General features: G+C 38.6%; 1 protein-coding gene across 1 annotated transcript; it reads right to left on the reverse strand.

The window, feature by feature from the left end:
* Positions 1 to 389: 389 nt before the first annotated feature.
* Positions 390 to 3,374, reverse strand: IL17A (interleukin 17A). The gene is made up of 3 exons (XM_011960242.1): positions 3,304 to 3,374; positions 1,955 to 2,157; positions 390 to 712 (listed from the first exon to the last, which is right to left on the reverse strand). Exons 1-3 carry the CDS (start codon positions 3,328 to 3,330, stop codon positions 475 to 477), a joined length of 468 nt encoding a protein of 155 aa, XP_011815632.1. The 5' UTR covers positions 3,331 to 3,374; the 3' UTR covers positions 390 to 474.
* Positions 3,375 to 19,424: the final 16,050 nt, after the last annotated feature.

A 19,424-nucleotide genomic window follows, 5' to 3' on the forward strand; every position in this document is an offset into this window, starting at 1 on the left:
ATAAATAGGTCCTTAAATAGCTCAAATAAATATAGGTTTTACCTTTTAAATAATAAAATTCCCAAGCCCAGAATCTTGTCTTCTTTAAAAAGACATACAAAATAAAGTACGTAATTCATTAAAATGGAATCTTATACCCCAAAGTTATCTCAGGGCATATTAAATATATAAATAACTTAAAGCCCTTAAAAAAGTAAACAAGAAGCAAATTGGTACTATTAAAAATAAATAACTTAAAACCCTTAAAAAAGTAAACAAGAAGCAAATTCCTTCTTGGAAAGAGGGAAAGATAATTCAGATCTCATCTCTTGGCCAAGTTACCTCTGAAGCTTCATTTGGATCAACTGCCTTAAGAACTCTAATGAGTTTAGTCTGAAATAGGGCTGTGTCTTTGAAGGATGAGGGTTCCTGAGGGGCTGAGCCAGCTCTCCAGAAAGCCTAACTGCTTTGGGGAGTGTGGGCTCCCCAGAGCTCTTAGGCTACATGGTGGACAATGGGGGTGACGCAGGTACAGCCCACGGACACCAGTATCTTCTCCAGCCGGAAGGAGTTGGGGCAGTGCCGAGGCTCCCTGCGCAGGACCAGGATCTCTTGCTGGATGGGGACAGAATTCATGTGGTAGTCCACGTTCCCATCAGCGTTGACGCAGCCCAAGTGGCGGCACTTTGCCTCCCAGATCACAGAGGGATATCTCTCAGGGTCCTCATTGCGGCTGCAGAGGGGAGAAAAATCAGGAGGAAAGTGAATTCCTGGTAAAGTGGGAAAGAAATAAAGCAGGAATGCATGAAGAGAGGCAAGTTCACAGGATGACAAATTATAGGCATTGCAAATTCTTTAAATGATGTTAGTTTGAAGAAGAACTTTGGGGACAATTTGGATAAGCACATGAATTGTTACAGAAAAGAAGACAATGATCGGGTTTTCCCCAATTTATTTGAAGAATGAATAAAATAAGATAGACTGAGGCAACAGAAAAAATTTAAGTTTGACACAAATGATAACTTTTTAAGGGTATATTTGACAGACAGAAGAAGACCAAAGGAAGAGTAGACTTGGAACCATCTGGAATAAGATAGCCATTTATCTGACTTGCTGAAATCTGTCTTTGAAGAGGGAATACATCAAAATTTTATCTGAGATCACATTCATGGGACAGAGCCCAGAGCTGAGATAAAGGGCTGGAAACAAAAGGTTAAGTGTCTCTATAACCTTCTCTTCTCACTCTCTTTTAGCTCAGTGAATAATTTGCTTGGATTTTTGAATTGATTTATTTTGACTCTTCCTAGTAATGGGAAGAAGAAAAGAAATCCTACAATCAGACCAATCTGTAGGCTCCACAGAACAGAGACTTATTTGTATAAAGTCAAATGATCAAAATACATTGTGTATTTAACCCTTGATGGGGTCTAAATATTGGGTATGCTAAGGACACAGGAAGCACAGGTATGTTAGGAAGTAGATCAAGACTATCTAACATACAAAGGGGTAGAAATACCCCAGCGATACTTATTCCACTGGGATTCAAAAACAAAAATAAGCAAAAGAAAAAAAGTAAAAAACCCTAATTACTAATTATTTGTAATAAATCTTCTCAATGGTAGCTCTGGTTAAGAGAATAAAAGCATTAATCCCCTTTGATAAATGTCTATTCTTTGAATAAATAAACAATAGACTTAGGGTCTCACAAACATTAGAATAATGATTATAATTAATTTGGGTTGATTATTGGTATCAGTGACAATTAGATCTAACAGGATGGGGATTATTGGAGGCTGTCCTGTGCTTTGTTAAAGAAGTATCTGCAGAAAGTTTGAGAATTGCTCTTCATGGTGGTCCTTCCAGGTTTGACTGGTAATTCTAAATGAATAAAATCACCCTTGGGGAGATTTAACTGGCAGTCTTATGCATAAGAGGGATGAAGAATATAGTATTTTTATCTGGAAGCTTTACGTACTGGAGATTCCAAGGTGAGGTGGATCGGTTGTAGTAATCTGAGGACCTTTTGATATTGGTATTGGTATTCCGGTTGTGGATGTTCAGGTTGACCATCACAGTCCGGGGGAAGTTCTTGTCCTCAGAATTTGGGCATCCTGGATTTTGTGGGATTGCTATTCCTGCTTTCACTATGGCCTCCAGGCTCAGCAGCAGCAGCAGTAACTAGAATTGAATGGGAAACGAGAGAGAGGTTGGAGATTGGATTACTAGGTGGTTCTTTTCAACAAATTGATTGTGATGATGATGCATTGGTAATCATAGAGAACACACAATGTTCCAGGACAATCTATACTACATTTTTCAGATCAGCTAGAGAAAAATCTAGGTAGATGACCAACATAATGTTAACACCCTGACTTAATTTAAAAAAAAAAAACAAACAAACAGTTTCAACATTCTTCTTTTGACTTAGGAAAGACATGTTATCCACTGGCTGGCAATAATTTTAGTAAAAATATCAAGTCATGGCATGTCATCAGCCTGTCAGCACATGCATCATTGTCAGGTCTGGGAAGGAATAATAACCTTGATTTTCTAGGTAGAAATGTCCTCCTGCACCCTTGTTCTCAGTCCCACATTCTGTAAAACTCAATGTGAAGTCAAACATTCACATTGGAAGAAAGAGCTATAGAAAATCTATGTGATATCAATATTCATGCTAAAAATGCTGTTGGTGCTACTGGCAGGCATCCAACTACAAGCTTGATCTCCTTCATGTTTTCTTAGGTATATTTTCCAGTTGTCCTACATTTAACATGTATTGATTCTGTAATAAAATCAGATTTCAAAAAAGACACTTGAAGTTAAATATTTAAAAAATATAAAACCCATTTATTCTAAAACACAGTTACATCTATATCTAGTTAGAATACATAGTTTCGATGTACCGAGAATATGGTACGACATAATGGAAACAAAGGTCGCTGCTACGGCTTTCAAAATCTCAAGGATAGTGACCCATTTTAAAGAAAAATGCCGTGGGAGAATCATATTAAATCCTTTGTACTCAGAAAAACAGACTTTCAATAAATTTTCTTTCTTACTGCACAGCATCATGTGACACTTCTTGTGTGGTTTAGCCCCAATATAGCTATCTTTCAGTTTTAATCTTATCTTTCAAACTGCTGTATATCAGTTCTTGAAAATGCTGCACAATTACTTAGATATCTACCAAAGCTTTTATTTCCTATCCTACATATACAGTATTCCTGGATCTCCATAGTCAGAACCCAGCATTTCATGCCCATGGTCTGGAAATACTATCTGGTCCAAATTAACAAGAGCATTGCACGTTAGTGCAGGACTCACCACCAATGAGGTCTTCCCAGGAGTCATTGTTGCTTCTTCTAGTCAGTTGGGGATGGATGAGTTTGTGCCTGCTATGAGATGGACAAAATGTAGCGCTATCGCCTCTCTTTTTATAGGGCTTTTCTCCTTCTGTGGTCACTTACGTGGCGTGTCGCAGTGGGTTCAGGGGTGACACCATTTTGGTTAAAATTTCCGTCCTAAATGAGGTCATAGAAGAATCTCTTCTTCTGAAGGAAAATGGGAAGGGCAGAAATTCATGTTCCTAAAGACCATGTCCTCTCTTCATTCTTACTTGTTAGAAGCTGAGCAGAGGTGCTATGCTATGGGTCAATATCATGTGTTTATGAACATATGTATGGCTGCCAGAAGAGTTATGCTCTATTTTAATGGTTCATGAGGAAAAAATAGTTTGACATAACATGTAGGTCTTCTGGTGTCATGCACCTTGATTTTCCATTTGATCTTTCTTTTCCTCATAGACTCCTTGGCCAGGTGCTGTGGAGACAATTCCAGAAACGACTCAAGTTCCCATGATATAAGTAAACAAAAATGAATCAATAATTTAATAATAAGATATATCCTATTTAATTGAATTCAACAGTTTTTTGGTTGAATATTTACTCCGCTCAAGGAATAAATAACTAGGTTCAAGAGACATGAGATTTACTGTTAAAGGCATGTTCTAACCCTGCATGCTACCAAGCAACTTGGTGTTTTTAGGAAGGAATTGAAAATGGGGATGGAAACTGGACAAAGGTGATGAAGATGGAGAAAAGAAGGGCAGTGGGGAGTAGAGAGTGATGAGAACTAGAAGGGAGAGGAGACATGATGGGAGATAATAAGGAAAGCGAGAAGGAGTTAGCTGTTCTTTTCTCTCTACTCTAAGTAAGATGAACTTGAACGCAGGTCCTTAAGAATAGTTCCTTCTCACGAATACAGAGGGCTAGGACAAGGAAAGGCCAGTGGATATAGATGTGGCTGACTGTATGTTACCCTTCTCTGTCCCTACCCCCATTGAGGTGAATGATACCTCTCAGGCACTCAGCTGGTATCCCATATTCTACATGCTAACTTGGGGGAGGCTGGCCGGTAGTTCCAATTCAATGGCTGGAGTGTAAAATTAGTTTGCTGCATCCTGGATCTGTTTGTCCTGAGATCCATTCCTCCCTGTCCTGCTCTACCTGTAACTCAGACGGCTGACCCTGGAGGCTGCTTGCTCAAACTCACCTGTCAGCTGGGTTTCAGCTGGGCTCAGCCAAAGGGGAATTGGAGGATGGATGAGTAAAAGTGGAAAGTGGAAAGTGGGGAGAAACCAGGAACTTCCTTCCTCAGTCTCCCAGAGGATTGCTCACTCCTTTGTCCCTGCAGCCTTGGAATGGTAACAGCCTCTTGCTGATGGCAATCTCAGCTAGCAGGGTGACCAGTTCTCTGACTCAAACTCCCTCTGTTGCAAATGCCTGAAGGGGCTTCTGTTTCCTGGCCAGACAAACCCTGCCTGATGAATGAGGGAGGCCATAAGCACTTGAATTGTAGTGGTAATGGTAGATATCCTTGATAGGTGAAGCAGATACAGATGGAAGACGAAGTAGGATGCAGCTTCAAGTGACTTCCCTAGTCCTGGTTTTGGCATCACTATGTACCTACTTTTCAAGACAAGATTCAGAATGAGCCCTACTGCCCCTCCTCTACACACGACCAGGCAGCAATCTCAGAAGCTGCAGCATCTCTCACATCATCTATTTCCAAGCTTCCTCTAACTCAGACCCTCACCCACCCACTTTTCCCAATTGCTTCCCTCAGACCATTTTTGACATCCTTGCCATAATGATTCTCAAAGCAAGGCTCTGATTGTGCCTTTTCTTCTGCCATTAGCTTGCACACAGAATGAAGTGTAAGCCTCTTAGTATTTGAATTAATATTTGAGTTCGTACAACTTCCTTTTTAGCCTTACGCCCCACCATGCTCCAGGACCTGGGCTGATGGGGTCCTGATTTTTCTCCAGGCCTTCTTTCAAAGCTTACCCACTCTTTGTTAAGGTATTGTTTCTGAAATGTCCTTCCCCATCCTCAGGTTATGAAAATGCTACTTGTTCTTCAAAATCCTGTTTAAATGTATCTTCCAAGTCTGGCCTGATTACCTGGCCTGATTACCTGATACCCGAAAATAAATAGTTCCATCCATCACATGTAGCTTACACCTAACTCTCTAGTAACTTTTATTTCATTTTGTAATGTGTTTTATTTGGCTTTAAAAGCTATGGGTAAGACATGTGTTTATTTCCATGTTTAGATTTTACGGTCAGCCTTCAAGGCTAGTAAGTTCTTCATCTTTGTGACTCCTAATGTGGCCCTTTATACAACATAGGTCTTCACAGACTGCTTTTGTATTGCTTGTTCTTCTCTGATACAGGGATGTTCATGCATATTTCTTGTGTACTGCATGCCATTCATTGACATATTGACTTTCTTGTTTTCTTTGTAGCTCATTTCTTGCTAGACTGCAAGCTACCTGAAGACAAGTAGTCTTATTGGTCTTTGTAGCACTTAGGATAGTGACTAATAAATAATAACTGTTCAACATTTTGATTAATTGACAGTATGAGTAATATTATTTGAGTAGTTCGGAATTTTCTATATTCTTCTTAGAACCTACCTGCATCTCAATAACCCTACTGAATTGTCTAGTGCTTTGGCTCTGCATTCTGATCCTTTTGAATGTAGTGTGATGAGGCTATAGCCTATTCTGGATCACCCTGGAGTGGAGGATTCCTTGTTGTTGCTTTCTGGCAAGGAAGAAAGAGGGGAGAATGTGCTTACTGTCAACTATTTTTATTGAAGTTGAAGGGGGATCAGCTGACTCTAGCTGTTTTCCCTAGTTTTGCCTCCTGTGCCTATGTAATTCAGCCTGTGTGCTATGCTTTGAAATACTTTAAAATAAAATGGGGAAACAAAATATGTTTTCGCAAAAGTTTAAAAATGATCATTTTGACATGGTGGTTGGAGCTGGATGTGTCCAGCCTCGAGTATGGCTGATTTCCCAGACATTTGCTTGAGCTGGAACCTGTGGCCCCTGGAGGAGCAGCTGGAAGTGTAAGAGTGTGTGTACAGTGGGGAGGGCTCTTCCTCTGTATTTGTCTGCTGAGGCAGCTGGCTCAGGTTTCAATCTGAGACTGTTGAGGTGGAGTGCACGCTGGACTGGGCATTAGAGTGCCTAGAACACTGAATGAGAGGACACCTTTGTTTTCATTGTGAATCTGCCACTAACTACCCATGCCCTTGGGTACATCACCTCTTTGAGGCTTAGTTTTCTGTCTTATAAAATGAGTTTTGCACCAGGTAATCTTTTGATCATCTATGATTTTCTGGAGAATGAATATAGTAAAGAACAAATGGGAGTAGTAAATTAGGGATGATTATTTTGTTAGTGATTGTCTTCCAGGTTTATCAGTCTTGCTTCTCTGAGGGCTTGAAACAGATCACCACAAGCAATGAGGAACTGCATGTTGTGAGTTGAGAGCTTCAGTGGGTGGGGGCAAGTATGCAATTGGAGACAGGGAAAGATACCCAGGAGCCAAACATGCATTTGAAGGGATGATAGTGGTAAAATTTTTCTGCCTTCTTGATTTAGAGAAATGATTTTCAAGGCTCCTTGAAATTATTAGTCCATTAAACAGTATTTCTTTCTACTTGCAATAGAGAATAATGTAAGGGATGGAAAGAAACATTTTTCCTTTTGTGTCCTGGACAGAGTATTTTTTAGTCTTTTGTCTCAATGTGGTGGAAAATTAAGGCTTGCTAAAAGATAAAATAAACAAATTAATTTTAATTTTTGCTTTGGTAGTAAAGTTATCATTGAGAGATTAATATATTTTAAATTCATATTCTATATCCATTTTATAAAAAGTAACAAAGGTCTCAATATAGGAGGAGGCATCATGCCTTTGTTTCTGCTTAAAGTTAATAAAAGACATTGGCTGTTTAAAAAGATTGGAGCCATTTTGATTAATGCTGTGCACATCACCAGGCAAGACTACTCTCTTGATCTTCACTAAATATAGAGAGAATAATAATGAGTCACTGGAGAGCATTCTCTTGGAATTTAAACGTGGGGCCTGATACTTTGCAAAAGGGCCAGCACACAAGAAGCAATGTCAAACAGATATTTACAAGGAAGACATGATGTTTAGAGAGGAGAAGATTTGCAATGGAGAGCCATCTGGAAGGCCTTGGGGAGTTGATAAAGTCAGGCTTTAATTGAGACTCAGATTTAGAGCCGGTTTATCAAGCTCTAGATCGTCTACCCCGAATCTGAAGGTATCAGTACTATTATATACTAGAAGTTCATCTCTGAGGTTATCGGTCTTGCAAAAACCAGAACTTAATACATATGTAATTAACATGGTTTCTTAAATAGGAAGTATCAATCTTAGTACCAGCCCTGATAGCATCATTGTTGTTCTCCAGCATAATGCTTGTTTGTATTCACATGGCTGTGCTCCTGAGGGCCGTCCTGGACAGTGAGCTGATGGATGAGAACACTTTGCGGGTGAGCACAGGCTTCATCCTGTACTGGAATTCCTGCTGGAGAAAATTCTCTTTTTATATGACATGATGAATTAAAGGCATGATTAACAACGAAGATGTTTTTGTAGAGTCATTGTTAATGGTGAGTGCTGAGAGATGGCAGGCAGAATCCTTTTTCAACATTTGGGTCCTGTTTCCTCACCATTGGTCATTCTAACTCTTGGTAGGTATTTTGCCCGGATGAAGACCATCTGTGCAGCTCCTTTGAGTGACTAATTTTCTTTTTTCTACTATTGGTTTTTGATGTTTCCTCTACCTAGTGCACACCAGGCTGTTTTTATCTGATGGAACCAGATCACAAAACTGTTCGGACATCTGTGAAAAACAAACTCAATCTATATGGTCAAAAGAACATTGAATAGCCATTATTCATTTGAAGTGTTTGATAAAAAGGCATTCTGTGTCTGGTGACTTCCAAATAATATGTAATGCCTTTATCGCCTGGGTAAATGGGGCTTGTCTTTAACATGTCCTCTTTGCTAGTCTCAAAGCACTGAGATAGTGACTAGAAGCTGTACTAGAGACCAAACCATGCAAGAAAGAAAATGTGTCATATCACATCATCTTAAAACAACTGCCATCAACAGTGTTTCCCCAATCCCTGCATCAAAATTCACAATCAAGCAGATAATATGAGCATGTCAATTTCTCCTTTGAGTAATAACTACTAACCTCATGGAAACCAAGCCTCTTCCTTAGGTGAGTTTATCATTAGTCTTTTACTGAAACACTGATTTAAAGTGGGTCAGAAAACTTTCCATTTTTTTTTCGAACAATACATGTAGAATTATACACCTATATGTTAGCAGGCACATGCAAATTTGTTTTACAGTGGACTTCCCTTTGGTAATGCTGACTTCATCTGATACTAAAAGAATTAAGGTCAGCAAGTGACTGAAGTTTCAAATCTGAACGGATGTCACTGAAAAGTAGGGTCTAAAATTAAACAAGGAAACCAAACCACACATTGTGGTTGGGCTATTAAGTTATCAGCTTTATTTTCTTTTCAGCAATTTCGAAGTTAATATCATTTAGAGACAACCACAGAATATACTTAAAAGGAAGATACAGTATATGAACCTGGAACAAATTGCTAATTGGTTTTTTTAAAGGCAATATAGAGGTTGCTATAGTGAGGTGGTAGCTTTGTGAATTGGAAATATAAAAAAATCAACACATAATGATGTATTTCTCTATCCCAAATAAATAATTATTTTATTCTGAAATCCTCCAGAGAATTTAAGGTAATTATAGCAAAAATTCAGCTAAGTAAAGTAGAAATAGAAATACAAATCAGGCTTAGAGGACATGGAAACAGAGACAAAAATCAAGATCTAGGAAAAGAAAACCCAAAGTTATTGTCTGTAAGGGCCAACATATTTACATTTGTCTCCGAGCTTCCTGGCAGCCAAAGAAAAAAGGAGAAATGCTCAATTACATAAGTCTCATTTTCAGAAGGAAAAAGCTAGCTAATTCCTGAGGTAGATTTTTTTTCCTATCGTTACATTTTAAGATAAAATCTTTGTCTGAGGCTTATAGATGGTCCTATATAGTATATTGGCTAAGGACAATTTTTTTGCTTCAGACATTCCCATGATCACATCCCAGTTCCACCTTAATAGCCGTGTGCCCTTGGGAAAATTACACCTTCTACATATCAGTTTCCATACCTACAACATGAAAATAACAATAGAACATGCCTTATAGGTAGTAAATGAAATAATACATGTGGCCCGGCGTGTATTAAGTGCTCAGGGAATATTGATTCAATGTTAATATTAACAGGAATGTGTGTGTATTTGAGAATCTGTCAGAGGAAACTTTTTGAGGAAAGGGAGACATTGGGTCTGAGGGACACTAGTTATCTGCTCATATGAATATCTGCTCTGTGAGGAAGTAGGGAGATATCTTCAGGCTTCCACGTGTCCTAGATGAAATAGACAATCATTAAACAAATGTTTCTTGAACACCTATTATGTGCCAGGCACTGTGCTGGACTCAGGATAGAGCAGGGGAAGCAAATAAAGTCCTGCTTTTAAGAAACTGACGTTCAGGGTAGCGTAGTCCATTTATTCATATTTTGAGTTTACCAGACTATTTGCTTATAATGAATTAGGCTTCTCAGGTAGGAAACCTGGAAACCAGGGCCCTGGATGCAGACACAGGCGTTCTGTTCCTTTACTGGAAAGGAATAGTCCTTGCTACAAATTATGAAGTTGTCTTCCTGATTTATATATTACTGCACCAACAATTAAGAAACTTCAAGGTTTACCATAGATTATACTAAATTTAACCAACTGCCATTCTGTGTGTATTTTAGAAGTCTATCTTTTTTTTCTATGTAGCTATCTATTTGCACACATACACACATATGCAAAAGAAAGAAAACATAATTAATCCATAATCCTAGTTGTTCGAAATAAGCTTTTGAGGTACACCTTCTGTTATCTTACAAAATTGGGATGATTTTAAGTGTATTGTTCTAGTAAACGTATTTTGTTTTACAAAATTGGGCCACATTGTAATACTGTTTTGTAAATTTTTTCCTCATCTTACAATATATTCTAAACACTTTGCCCTTTTTTTTAAAGCTTGTGTATGTGTATGTGTGTGTTTGAAACAGATTGGTTACCTAACATCCTGAGAAAGAGATGAGAAATAGGCCATTTAACTGGTTTCCTACTGTTAAATATTTTGATGGCTCCCAAATTTTTATTTTAATACCTAAGATAAATTGACAGAGATCTATGAAGCTTGTTAAACCTTCTAAGTAATTACAGAGGCCATAGTCATAAAAAAAGATATCAACAAAAATATTTACAAGGTAAAGGCTAATGACTACGGAAAAAAGTGGTTTGCCATATGGTAGGTACCAAAGGTCAATGACATAAATAGTATTGTAGACATCAAAGAGTCAGACTTAAACAAATTATTCATTCTCTTGTTTCATTTAATCTCTACAATAATTCCTTAGGATACTATTGTCCAAGTATACAGGCAAGAAAACTAAGGTTTGGCAGGTCTCAGTGACTGGCCTGAAGTCATCCAGTGGGCAGGTGGGCATCCTGTTTGGTCACAGATGTTGCTGACTTCCAAGTCTATGGGCTTTTCCACTATGGCACACTAAACACACTGATACTGAAAGCCAATTAAAAAATTATTCTGCATCTGACTTTCTGATATTTTGAAGTCTCAAAAATTGTCAAATTATCTTTGGTTTATCCATTTGGTGGTATCACCTCTTTCATTTACCCTTGTCCATTATCTTTGCTTTAGAGGGGTTAGTGACAACCCCTCTCTGTCTAGTGCTAGATTAGGCTATTCCTGTGTCTAGACTGTGAGAATCCCAACATTTATTTATTTATTTTGTAATCCCATCGAAGTAGGGATTTCCATAAAAAAATAAGGGAGGTGCAAAGACAGGTGCATATATGTCTATGTTTTACTGAGGATCGAGGTAACAGGATTTGTGCTTAATTTCCTGGCTGGATTAGAAGATCATTGAACTTTTCTTTCTTTTCCTTTTATTTTTTCTTAAAAAGGGGGTTGAAGGAAGTATAATTAACATATGAGAGTCACAGAGGAATCTTATGTGATGGCTGTGAACAGATTGGTTTTCATTTTGTTCTGAATGACTAGGATATTATAGTCATAATGCATTTAGCTATGCATTTAGTTTTTGTAGAAAAACTTTTCAGGAGTCAGCATTTTAAATATTTGACCAGTGTTAAGTTGCTCCATGAATCTGATGCCAAGCATAAGAAGATAATAGGTAAAAAATAACTAATTTTGAAAACTCTCTGATGTACGTATCATTTAAAAATGTTTGGCTAGAATTTAATTGTATGTATGTACTGTAATTTATTTTGTCTTCTATTAATGTATTTTAAAATCATTCTAAAGTATTTACTACTAATACAGTGATAAAAATCGTATTAGTCAGATTTGTGCTCAAATACATATTATACTGTGGGATATATAAGGGTTTTTATATTATTGCCTATGTTTTGCTAAAGAATCTTGAAGATTATATAGTTCCCTTCTTTGCCTGTAATAGAAAGTCAATAGAGCTAGTTTAAGCACAAATGAGAAATCAATTATAAGGATATAAGGATGCCTCAAAGATATAAGGGCAGGAATTAAAGCAGGGATTCAGGAAAGTACTGGAACAAGTAGTAAAAACTAACAGGTGTCAAGGCAATTACTTTCCTAATCTCTCAAAATCCTTCTTTCCTGAACTGTATCATTCCTCTCTCTCTGTAGATTCCTATAATCTTTGTCTTTATGCTTCTGGCTCTCCCAAGTTCACACATTCTCAGGTCCCCTTTGATTGGCATTTGTCAGTTCCAAGCCACACTTTCAGGAGAGGCTGATTGACTTGAGTCATGTATCTATTTAGCAATGGTTGGACAGGATAGTGTAGAACACACAGGGATGCTGGGGGGCTGGTTCTCAAAGAGGGGTGTGGGCTGGGCAGATGTTCTAAAAGGTGTGAACTCTAAGTTAATTTTCTCCACAACAGAGGAAAAATGTATGTAGATGGCATAGTTTCTTTCCTTCATACCATTGAGTCTTGGCAAGAATGCCTCCAGCTCTGAGCTCTATTATTTCTCATCAGTCTGCATGTTGTAATTGCTTCTATTTTATTTATTGTATTATATTTCAATTATGTATACACACATATATAGCTTATATATAAGGTGCATGTGTATGTGTGTTATGTAATCCATATATGTAATTTTGTGTGTATGTCTACATCTATAAAATTTTTGGTTCGTCTCCACTTAAATTTATTAAGTTGTAATTCTTAGTATTGTGCAAAACATAAATAATAGATGTATAGTACATGTCTATTTATTATCTTTTAAAGATGCCCTCCCTGTCTGGAAAGGTTGGATGTAGACATTTTGTCTGTCACCTTTAAAAATAGTTATGTGCTTTATACATGTCTATGTGGATCCTGCTGAACCTATGTGGTTTTTAGATTTTTTTTGTTTTGTTAAGATATGCTGTATAAAGCATTGCAACCACATGTAGTAAGGTTAACACCTGAAAGTGAGAGATGGGGAGCCAGGGCCCTATCTGGGATAAACACAACATCTGCTGCAGATGATGAGTTAATAGCCATCAGGGAAGTGGTTGGCAGACCACTTGACACAGGTGAGAACCGCACTCATCTCCTGCCTTTATGCTTGTTGCTAGAAGAGGCACTTCAGCTGAGTATCTGGTATACAAACAGGAAGGCTCTACAAATGCTTTTGTTTGGGAGCCTGGTTCTTAGCAGATATGTATTGCCTACTGGTTGTCCTAATTCATCAAACATCCCCATCCATCCATTTATCCATTCATTCAACCATCCTATCTATCCATCTAGTAAACATTTATTGAAGAATTACTTTAAAAAAAACCCACGGAATATACAGTTTTACAAGGACCACTGGCTTAGACACACTCAAACTCTTCACAAACTAATAGAAAAGCTTTGGAGTTAAACACACCTGGATCTACTCTGTTTCCTACCAGCTACATGACCTTGGTACTCAATATTCTCTAAGCCTCAAGCACCTCGTCTTTAAAATGGCAATAATAAAAATAGCACTTACATCATAAAGTTACTATAAGGATTAGAGTAGATGCCGTTTATAATGCTCTTTGGACAGAATCGTAAATATTATGTACTATTATTATTTTATTTCATTTTATTTTTTGAGATGGAGTTTTGCTCTTGTTGCCCAGGCTGGAGTGCAATGGCACGATCTCGGCTCACTGCAATTTCTGCCTCCCGGGTTCAAGCGATTCTCCTGTCTCAGCCTCCTGAGTAGCTGGGATTATAGGCATCCACCACCATGCCCGGCTAATTTTTTGTACTTTTAGTAGAGATGGGATTTCACTATGTTGGCCAGGCTGGTATTGAACTCCTGACCTCAGGTCATCCACCCGCGTCAGCCTCCCAAAGTGCTGGGATTACAGGTGTGAACCACCAGGCCTGGCCTGTATTATTATTTTTAAGCATCATCTACAATAATGAGTTCTGATGAAGCTCAAAATTTTACGCATTGTGGAATATATAGAAAACAAGTTCTACTTGCCCAGGCTGTCACTGTTAAGTAGGAGATTGCTTCACATGGGGTGGATTCATGAAATAACAAGACATTTGAAGAAAGAAAAATCCAGCTCATTAGAATGCCTTGCCTACCAGTTGACAAATATAACTTAGTTATGTACCATAATATCCAGATGGGCTGATTTTTCACTCTTCATCTGCAGCTTTGGGCAGCATGTCTACATGGCGTTAGACTCATGGACTTACAGAATGAAAAATAGAAATTGTCCTGAGAGTGTATCCAGTCAATATGCTAGGTGTTAGAAACTTGCTAAGCATCTATGCTTTATCTAAACACATTCAACGAAAGAGATGCTACAACTGCAGTGGAAATTTATCTTCATTTCTAACTGAACTAATTCTAGTTGCAAATCCAATTAATTTGTTTTGTTTTATCCTTAAGCAGTATCTTCCAAATCAACTAAGCCCAAAGCTTTTTCATTATCTTTTCCTCTTCCCCTTCTACCTCCCTCTGAGTCTTGTCACCAATTTCAATTTGCTGTGGAGTCCTATTGATTCTCTATAGTTCTGCAATGTAGTTGGAGAAGTTCTTTCTATCCTTGTTCAGACCCCCACTCCCTCATGCTTTTACCTTAGTCAACACATCCTGCTATGGACTTTCCTGTTTCTAGACCCTCATCCTTGCTGTCCATCTTGCTCCTCAAAACCACATCCATCTTTCTAAGCCATTGCTCTCCTCAAAGGTTTTCCTAAGTAAAATTATTATAGGATGGCTTGGACTTTTTCAGTTTAACATCAAGGCCTCCACATGTGGGACTGCCCTTCTTGCCCAGCCTCTTCCTTTATAACTCCAGTTCTGCTTCTGTTCAGCTAGTTTTCTGTCTTTCAAAGTGCTCCCATTGTTTCTCCACATCTTTTCTCCTATAAATTATTTCTTCAGAGAGTAGACAGTCCCTCTCTTTTTGATGGTTGTATGGCTACATGATTTGAAAACTGCAATGATAAAGGCTTCAACTTTTGTTATTAGTCCATTGTAGGAGAGCAGAGTTTAGAGGATAGATTGACAACATGAGATTTGTAGCTATGAGACATCTGTGCTTACACATGAGCTAGGTACTGTAATGGTTTCCTTAGACCAGAACCTAGGAAAGATGGGAGCTTATGAGACAGGGGTTCTTAATGTAGAGTCCATGGATCTCTAGAAAATCCATGAATGAGATTCCAAATACCTGTAACCTCCTAAAATCACATGCAAAGATTCATCGGTGCGTGCATTTGTTTTCAACGGGTCAATCTACAGCTGACATTTGGCAAACAGCTTTAATTAGGGATTTGGCCAAAAGAGTGTGGGAAGTTGGGACTGAGCCAGACCAACATGAAACTTGTCACCTCATGCTATACTGTAGTGATGGAGTCTTTGCTTAGATGCTGCGCTTGGGGAAATTCAAGGTGAAGAAGCCAAGTCTCACTAAAGGCTGAGCCAAGCACTATCATAGGCCAGGAGAACACATACAAGATGATCCTAGAGCCCCGGGAGGGTCAGAGTCCCCCAAGACTTCTTAGGCCCAGAGTGGAAAAGGACTTTTCTCACCTAAAGAGGCCAGAGATTAGGGAAATCACAGATTTGGCTGATTCAGAGCACTGATTTTGGGGGTAGGATGCAACTGACTAGTTGGGGGGAAGGGAATGTGGGGCATCCTTGAAAGACTAAAAACTGAATTCTGGAAAGGACTAATCTCCTTTATAACAAGGCCGCCCTGAAATAATTTCAGGTAGGGGTATCCTTGCAGATGAAAAGAGGTACAGGGACCTGTATGTCTTTAGAACATTTTCTTTGTTTAGAAATTTGTGACTAGGGTTTAGCTATCTAAGTTTCATATCTGCCATCTTGTATGTTCAGCTTTTTTTGCTTTCATATTTATTTATCATAATTTTTCCTTTCAATACTTGATAAAGATGTTTTGAAGATGTGACTCTGAAGAAGAGGCAACTTAGGAAAGTGGTTGGGTATATGGGGGAGGGTGATAGGGTGTATCTTTTTTTTTTTTTTTTTTTTGAGACAGAGTCTCGCTCTGTCGCCCAGGCTGGAGTGCAGTGGCCGGATCTCAGCTCACTGCAAGCTCCGCCTCCCGGGTTTACGCCATTCTCCTGCCTCAGCCTCCGGAGTAGCTGGGACTACAGGCGCCCGCCACCTCGCCCGGCTAATTTTGTTTTTGTATTTTTAGTAGAGACGGGGTTTCACTGTGTTAGCCAGGATGGTCTCGATCTCCTGACCTCGTGATCCGCCCGTCTCGGCCTCCCAAAGTGCTGGGATTACAGGCTTGAGCCACCGCGCCCAGCCGATAGGGTGTATCTTAGCTGAACGATGGAAAGCAAGATGGCACAGCTGGTAGTGAAAAGAACTCCCTTTCTGCAGCTCTGATTGATGTTTGCCAGAACGGTCTTTCACTTACCGCACTCCCACACCCCCATAGCCTACCTACCTGTCCTGTGATCACATTCAAATCCATGGGGCTATCTCTGCTGACCTTTGACTAATCTCTCACTCTTTCCTCCTGGAACCATCCTCTTAACTAGGGATGAGGTTGAGAAGATTTCATTGAATAACCAACCCCCCACCATACACTCCAGTTGAGGACACATATTGCATGTACCACTTGTTTTAAAAAAAGGGGTTTTAACATTTATTTCTGTCTGTCTCTCTTTGTGAGAGTGTTTATCTTTTCCAGTAATATTCTAAGCTCTTTTAGGGTATTTGGAGTCAGATACATGGGACACAATCATGGCTCTTCTACAATCTAAGCTATTTAAAATAAACTATACAAACTTCCTAAACCATGCTTCCTCATCTTTAGTCAATTAATTGCTAATTGATGGGAATGTGATCAATTCACTGCAGTCAGTTAAAAATGTTGGATACTGAGAATTGAGATGGATCATATTTAAGGGCAGAAAGATATATTTAAAAGTAAAATAGCTAAATGTATCTTAAATTCCCATATGCTAAATATAATAAAAGTAGGGCTTTTTAATAAAGAGACACTTCAGAAATAAATGAATTCAAATTTAACTAAGTAGAATTCATTGGTAAATTAGATCTGTATTACAACTATGAGGTATAAAAAGAGAATGTCTAATAGGTTTCAGGCAATCAAGTACAAATAAATGCAACAGGAGGAAGTTCACTGTATATAGTTTCTTTATTAAGAGGTATTATTAAGATTATTAAGGGAAGAAGGATCCCTTGGTTTATATCAACTGGCAGAATAATCTAATGTTGCTGAGTTAACAAAATAGGTTAATACTATAATTTAAACTGCTGGGTTGCAGCTTACTAATCATTGGATGTTAGTAAAAATAGATGGATTCTTAATAGTTAAGATTATTTGATGACCTATTTCCTTTTGTTTTGTTTTCTTTTTCTTTTTTTTTTTTTTTTTTGAGACAGAGTTTAGCTCTGTCACCCAAGCTGGAGTGCAGTGGTATGATCTTGGCTCACTGCAACCTCTGCTTCCTGGGTTCAAATGATTCTCAGGCCTCAGCCTCCCTAGGAGCTGGGACTACAGGCATGCGCCATCATGCCCAACTAATTTATATGTATATATGTATTTTTTAGTAGAGACAGGGTTTCACCATGTTGGCCAGGCTGGTCTCAAACTCCTGTCTTCAAGTGATCTGCCCGTGCTGGCCTCCCAAAGTGCTAGGGTTGCAGGGGTGAGCCACTGTGCCTGGCCCTTATGACCTATTTTCTAAGGAAATAAAGTTTCAAGTTTACTAACAGAAACTACGCAAATAAAAAGAGATCATACCTTAGTGACGAGAAGTTGACAAGATGAGTCGACCAAGAAGGGTTGTATTTTCCCTACAAAAAGATTTTCTGATTGAAGTTAATAATCTGACAATACATTCCCTAGAAGAAATAAAAAAAATTGATGAAAAGTTAGCAGATGGCATAGAAACGTGGTCTTAGAAGTATAAGTAAAATAGCATGGAATGAGAAAGATATATTGAATAAGAATATAATGACTTTGATTTGATATCTCAAACAACATGGCAATTAGAAAGACAGCCCGAAAAATGTATCAAAGCTAAATACTGGAAATATAAGAAGGAATGAAATTATAACTGAAATGAAATATTCACTGTTAGGGTAACAAATATTTTATAATTTTTTATCTTTCATAAAAAGCGATTTCTTTAAGGTGAGTTAATGCAAATGGAAAGAAAAAATGGTCAGAAAATACAATTTTTTTTTTCAAAATTTTAAGGATCTTTTGAAAATGGATATAATTGTGAGCTTGGTTCTTCAGATGTCTCTGATGTCAGAGTTTGCAGAATACCAGCATCTTGGCGCAACTGAGGAGGAAATAATCCTCTTTCTTGCATGCGACACTTTAAGAGGCCTCAGATGCCCTTGGATACCTTTCAGGTATCTGAGCCCCAGGCTAACAGGCCCCAGAGGCTGTGGTTTACACAGCACATTCCTGGTCATTAGAAAGAGTACATGCTTCCATAATAAAAACTATCTCCTGAGACTGTGGGAACCCCCTTGGAAAGCCACACTCCAGCATTCTTAATCTCGTGTAGCTGCAGATGAGTGAAGAGTTTGTTGTGCACCTGCTTGATTAGGTAAGTGGATCTTAGATCTGATGCTGTGATATTGTTTGGCTATGTCCCACCCATATCTCAACTTGAATTGTATCTCCCAGAATTCCCATGTGTTGTGGGAGGGACCCAGGGAGAGGTAATGAATCATGGGGGCCTGTTTTTCCCATTCTATTCTTGTGATAGTGAATAAGTCTCATGAGATCTGATGGGTTTATCAGGGGTTTCTGCATTTGCTTCTTCCTCATTTTTCTCTTGCTGCCACCATGTAAGAAGTACATTTTGCCTCCTACCATGATTCTGAGGCCTCCCCAGCCATGTGGAACTGTAAGTCCAATTAAACCTCTTTTTGTTCCCAGATTTGAGTGTGTCTTTATCAGCAACATGAAAATGAACTAATACAGTAAACTGATACCAGTAGAGTGGGGTGTTGCTAAAAAGATACCTGAAAATGTGGAAGCGACTCTGGAACTGGGCAACAGGCAAAGGTTGGAACAGTTTGGAGAGCTCAGAAGAAGACAGGAAAATGTGGGAAAGTTTGGAATCTCCTAGAGACTTGTTGAATGATTTTGACAAAAATGCTAAGAGTGATATGAACAATAAGGTCCAGGCTGAGGTGGTCTCAGATGGAGGTGAGGAACTTGTTGGGAACTGGAGTAAAAGTGGCTCTTGTTATGTTTTAGCAAAGAGAATGGCAGCATTTTGCCCCTGCCCTAGAGATTTGTGGAACTTTGAACTTGCGAGAGATGATTTAGAGTATCTAGTAGAAGAAATTTCTCAGCAGCAAAGCATTCAAGAGGTGATGTGGGTGCTGTTTAAAGCATTCCGTTTTAAAAGGAAAACAGAGCATAAAAGTTCAGAAAATTTGA

The sequence above is a fragment of the Colobus angolensis genome, unplaced genomic scaffold (assembly GCF_000951035.1).
Source record: "Colobus angolensis palliatus isolate OR3802 unplaced genomic scaffold, Cang.pa_1.0 Scaffold51, whole genome shotgun sequence".
Classification (NCBI taxonomy): Eukaryota; Metazoa; Chordata; class Mammalia; order Primates; family Cercopithecidae; genus Colobus; species Colobus angolensis.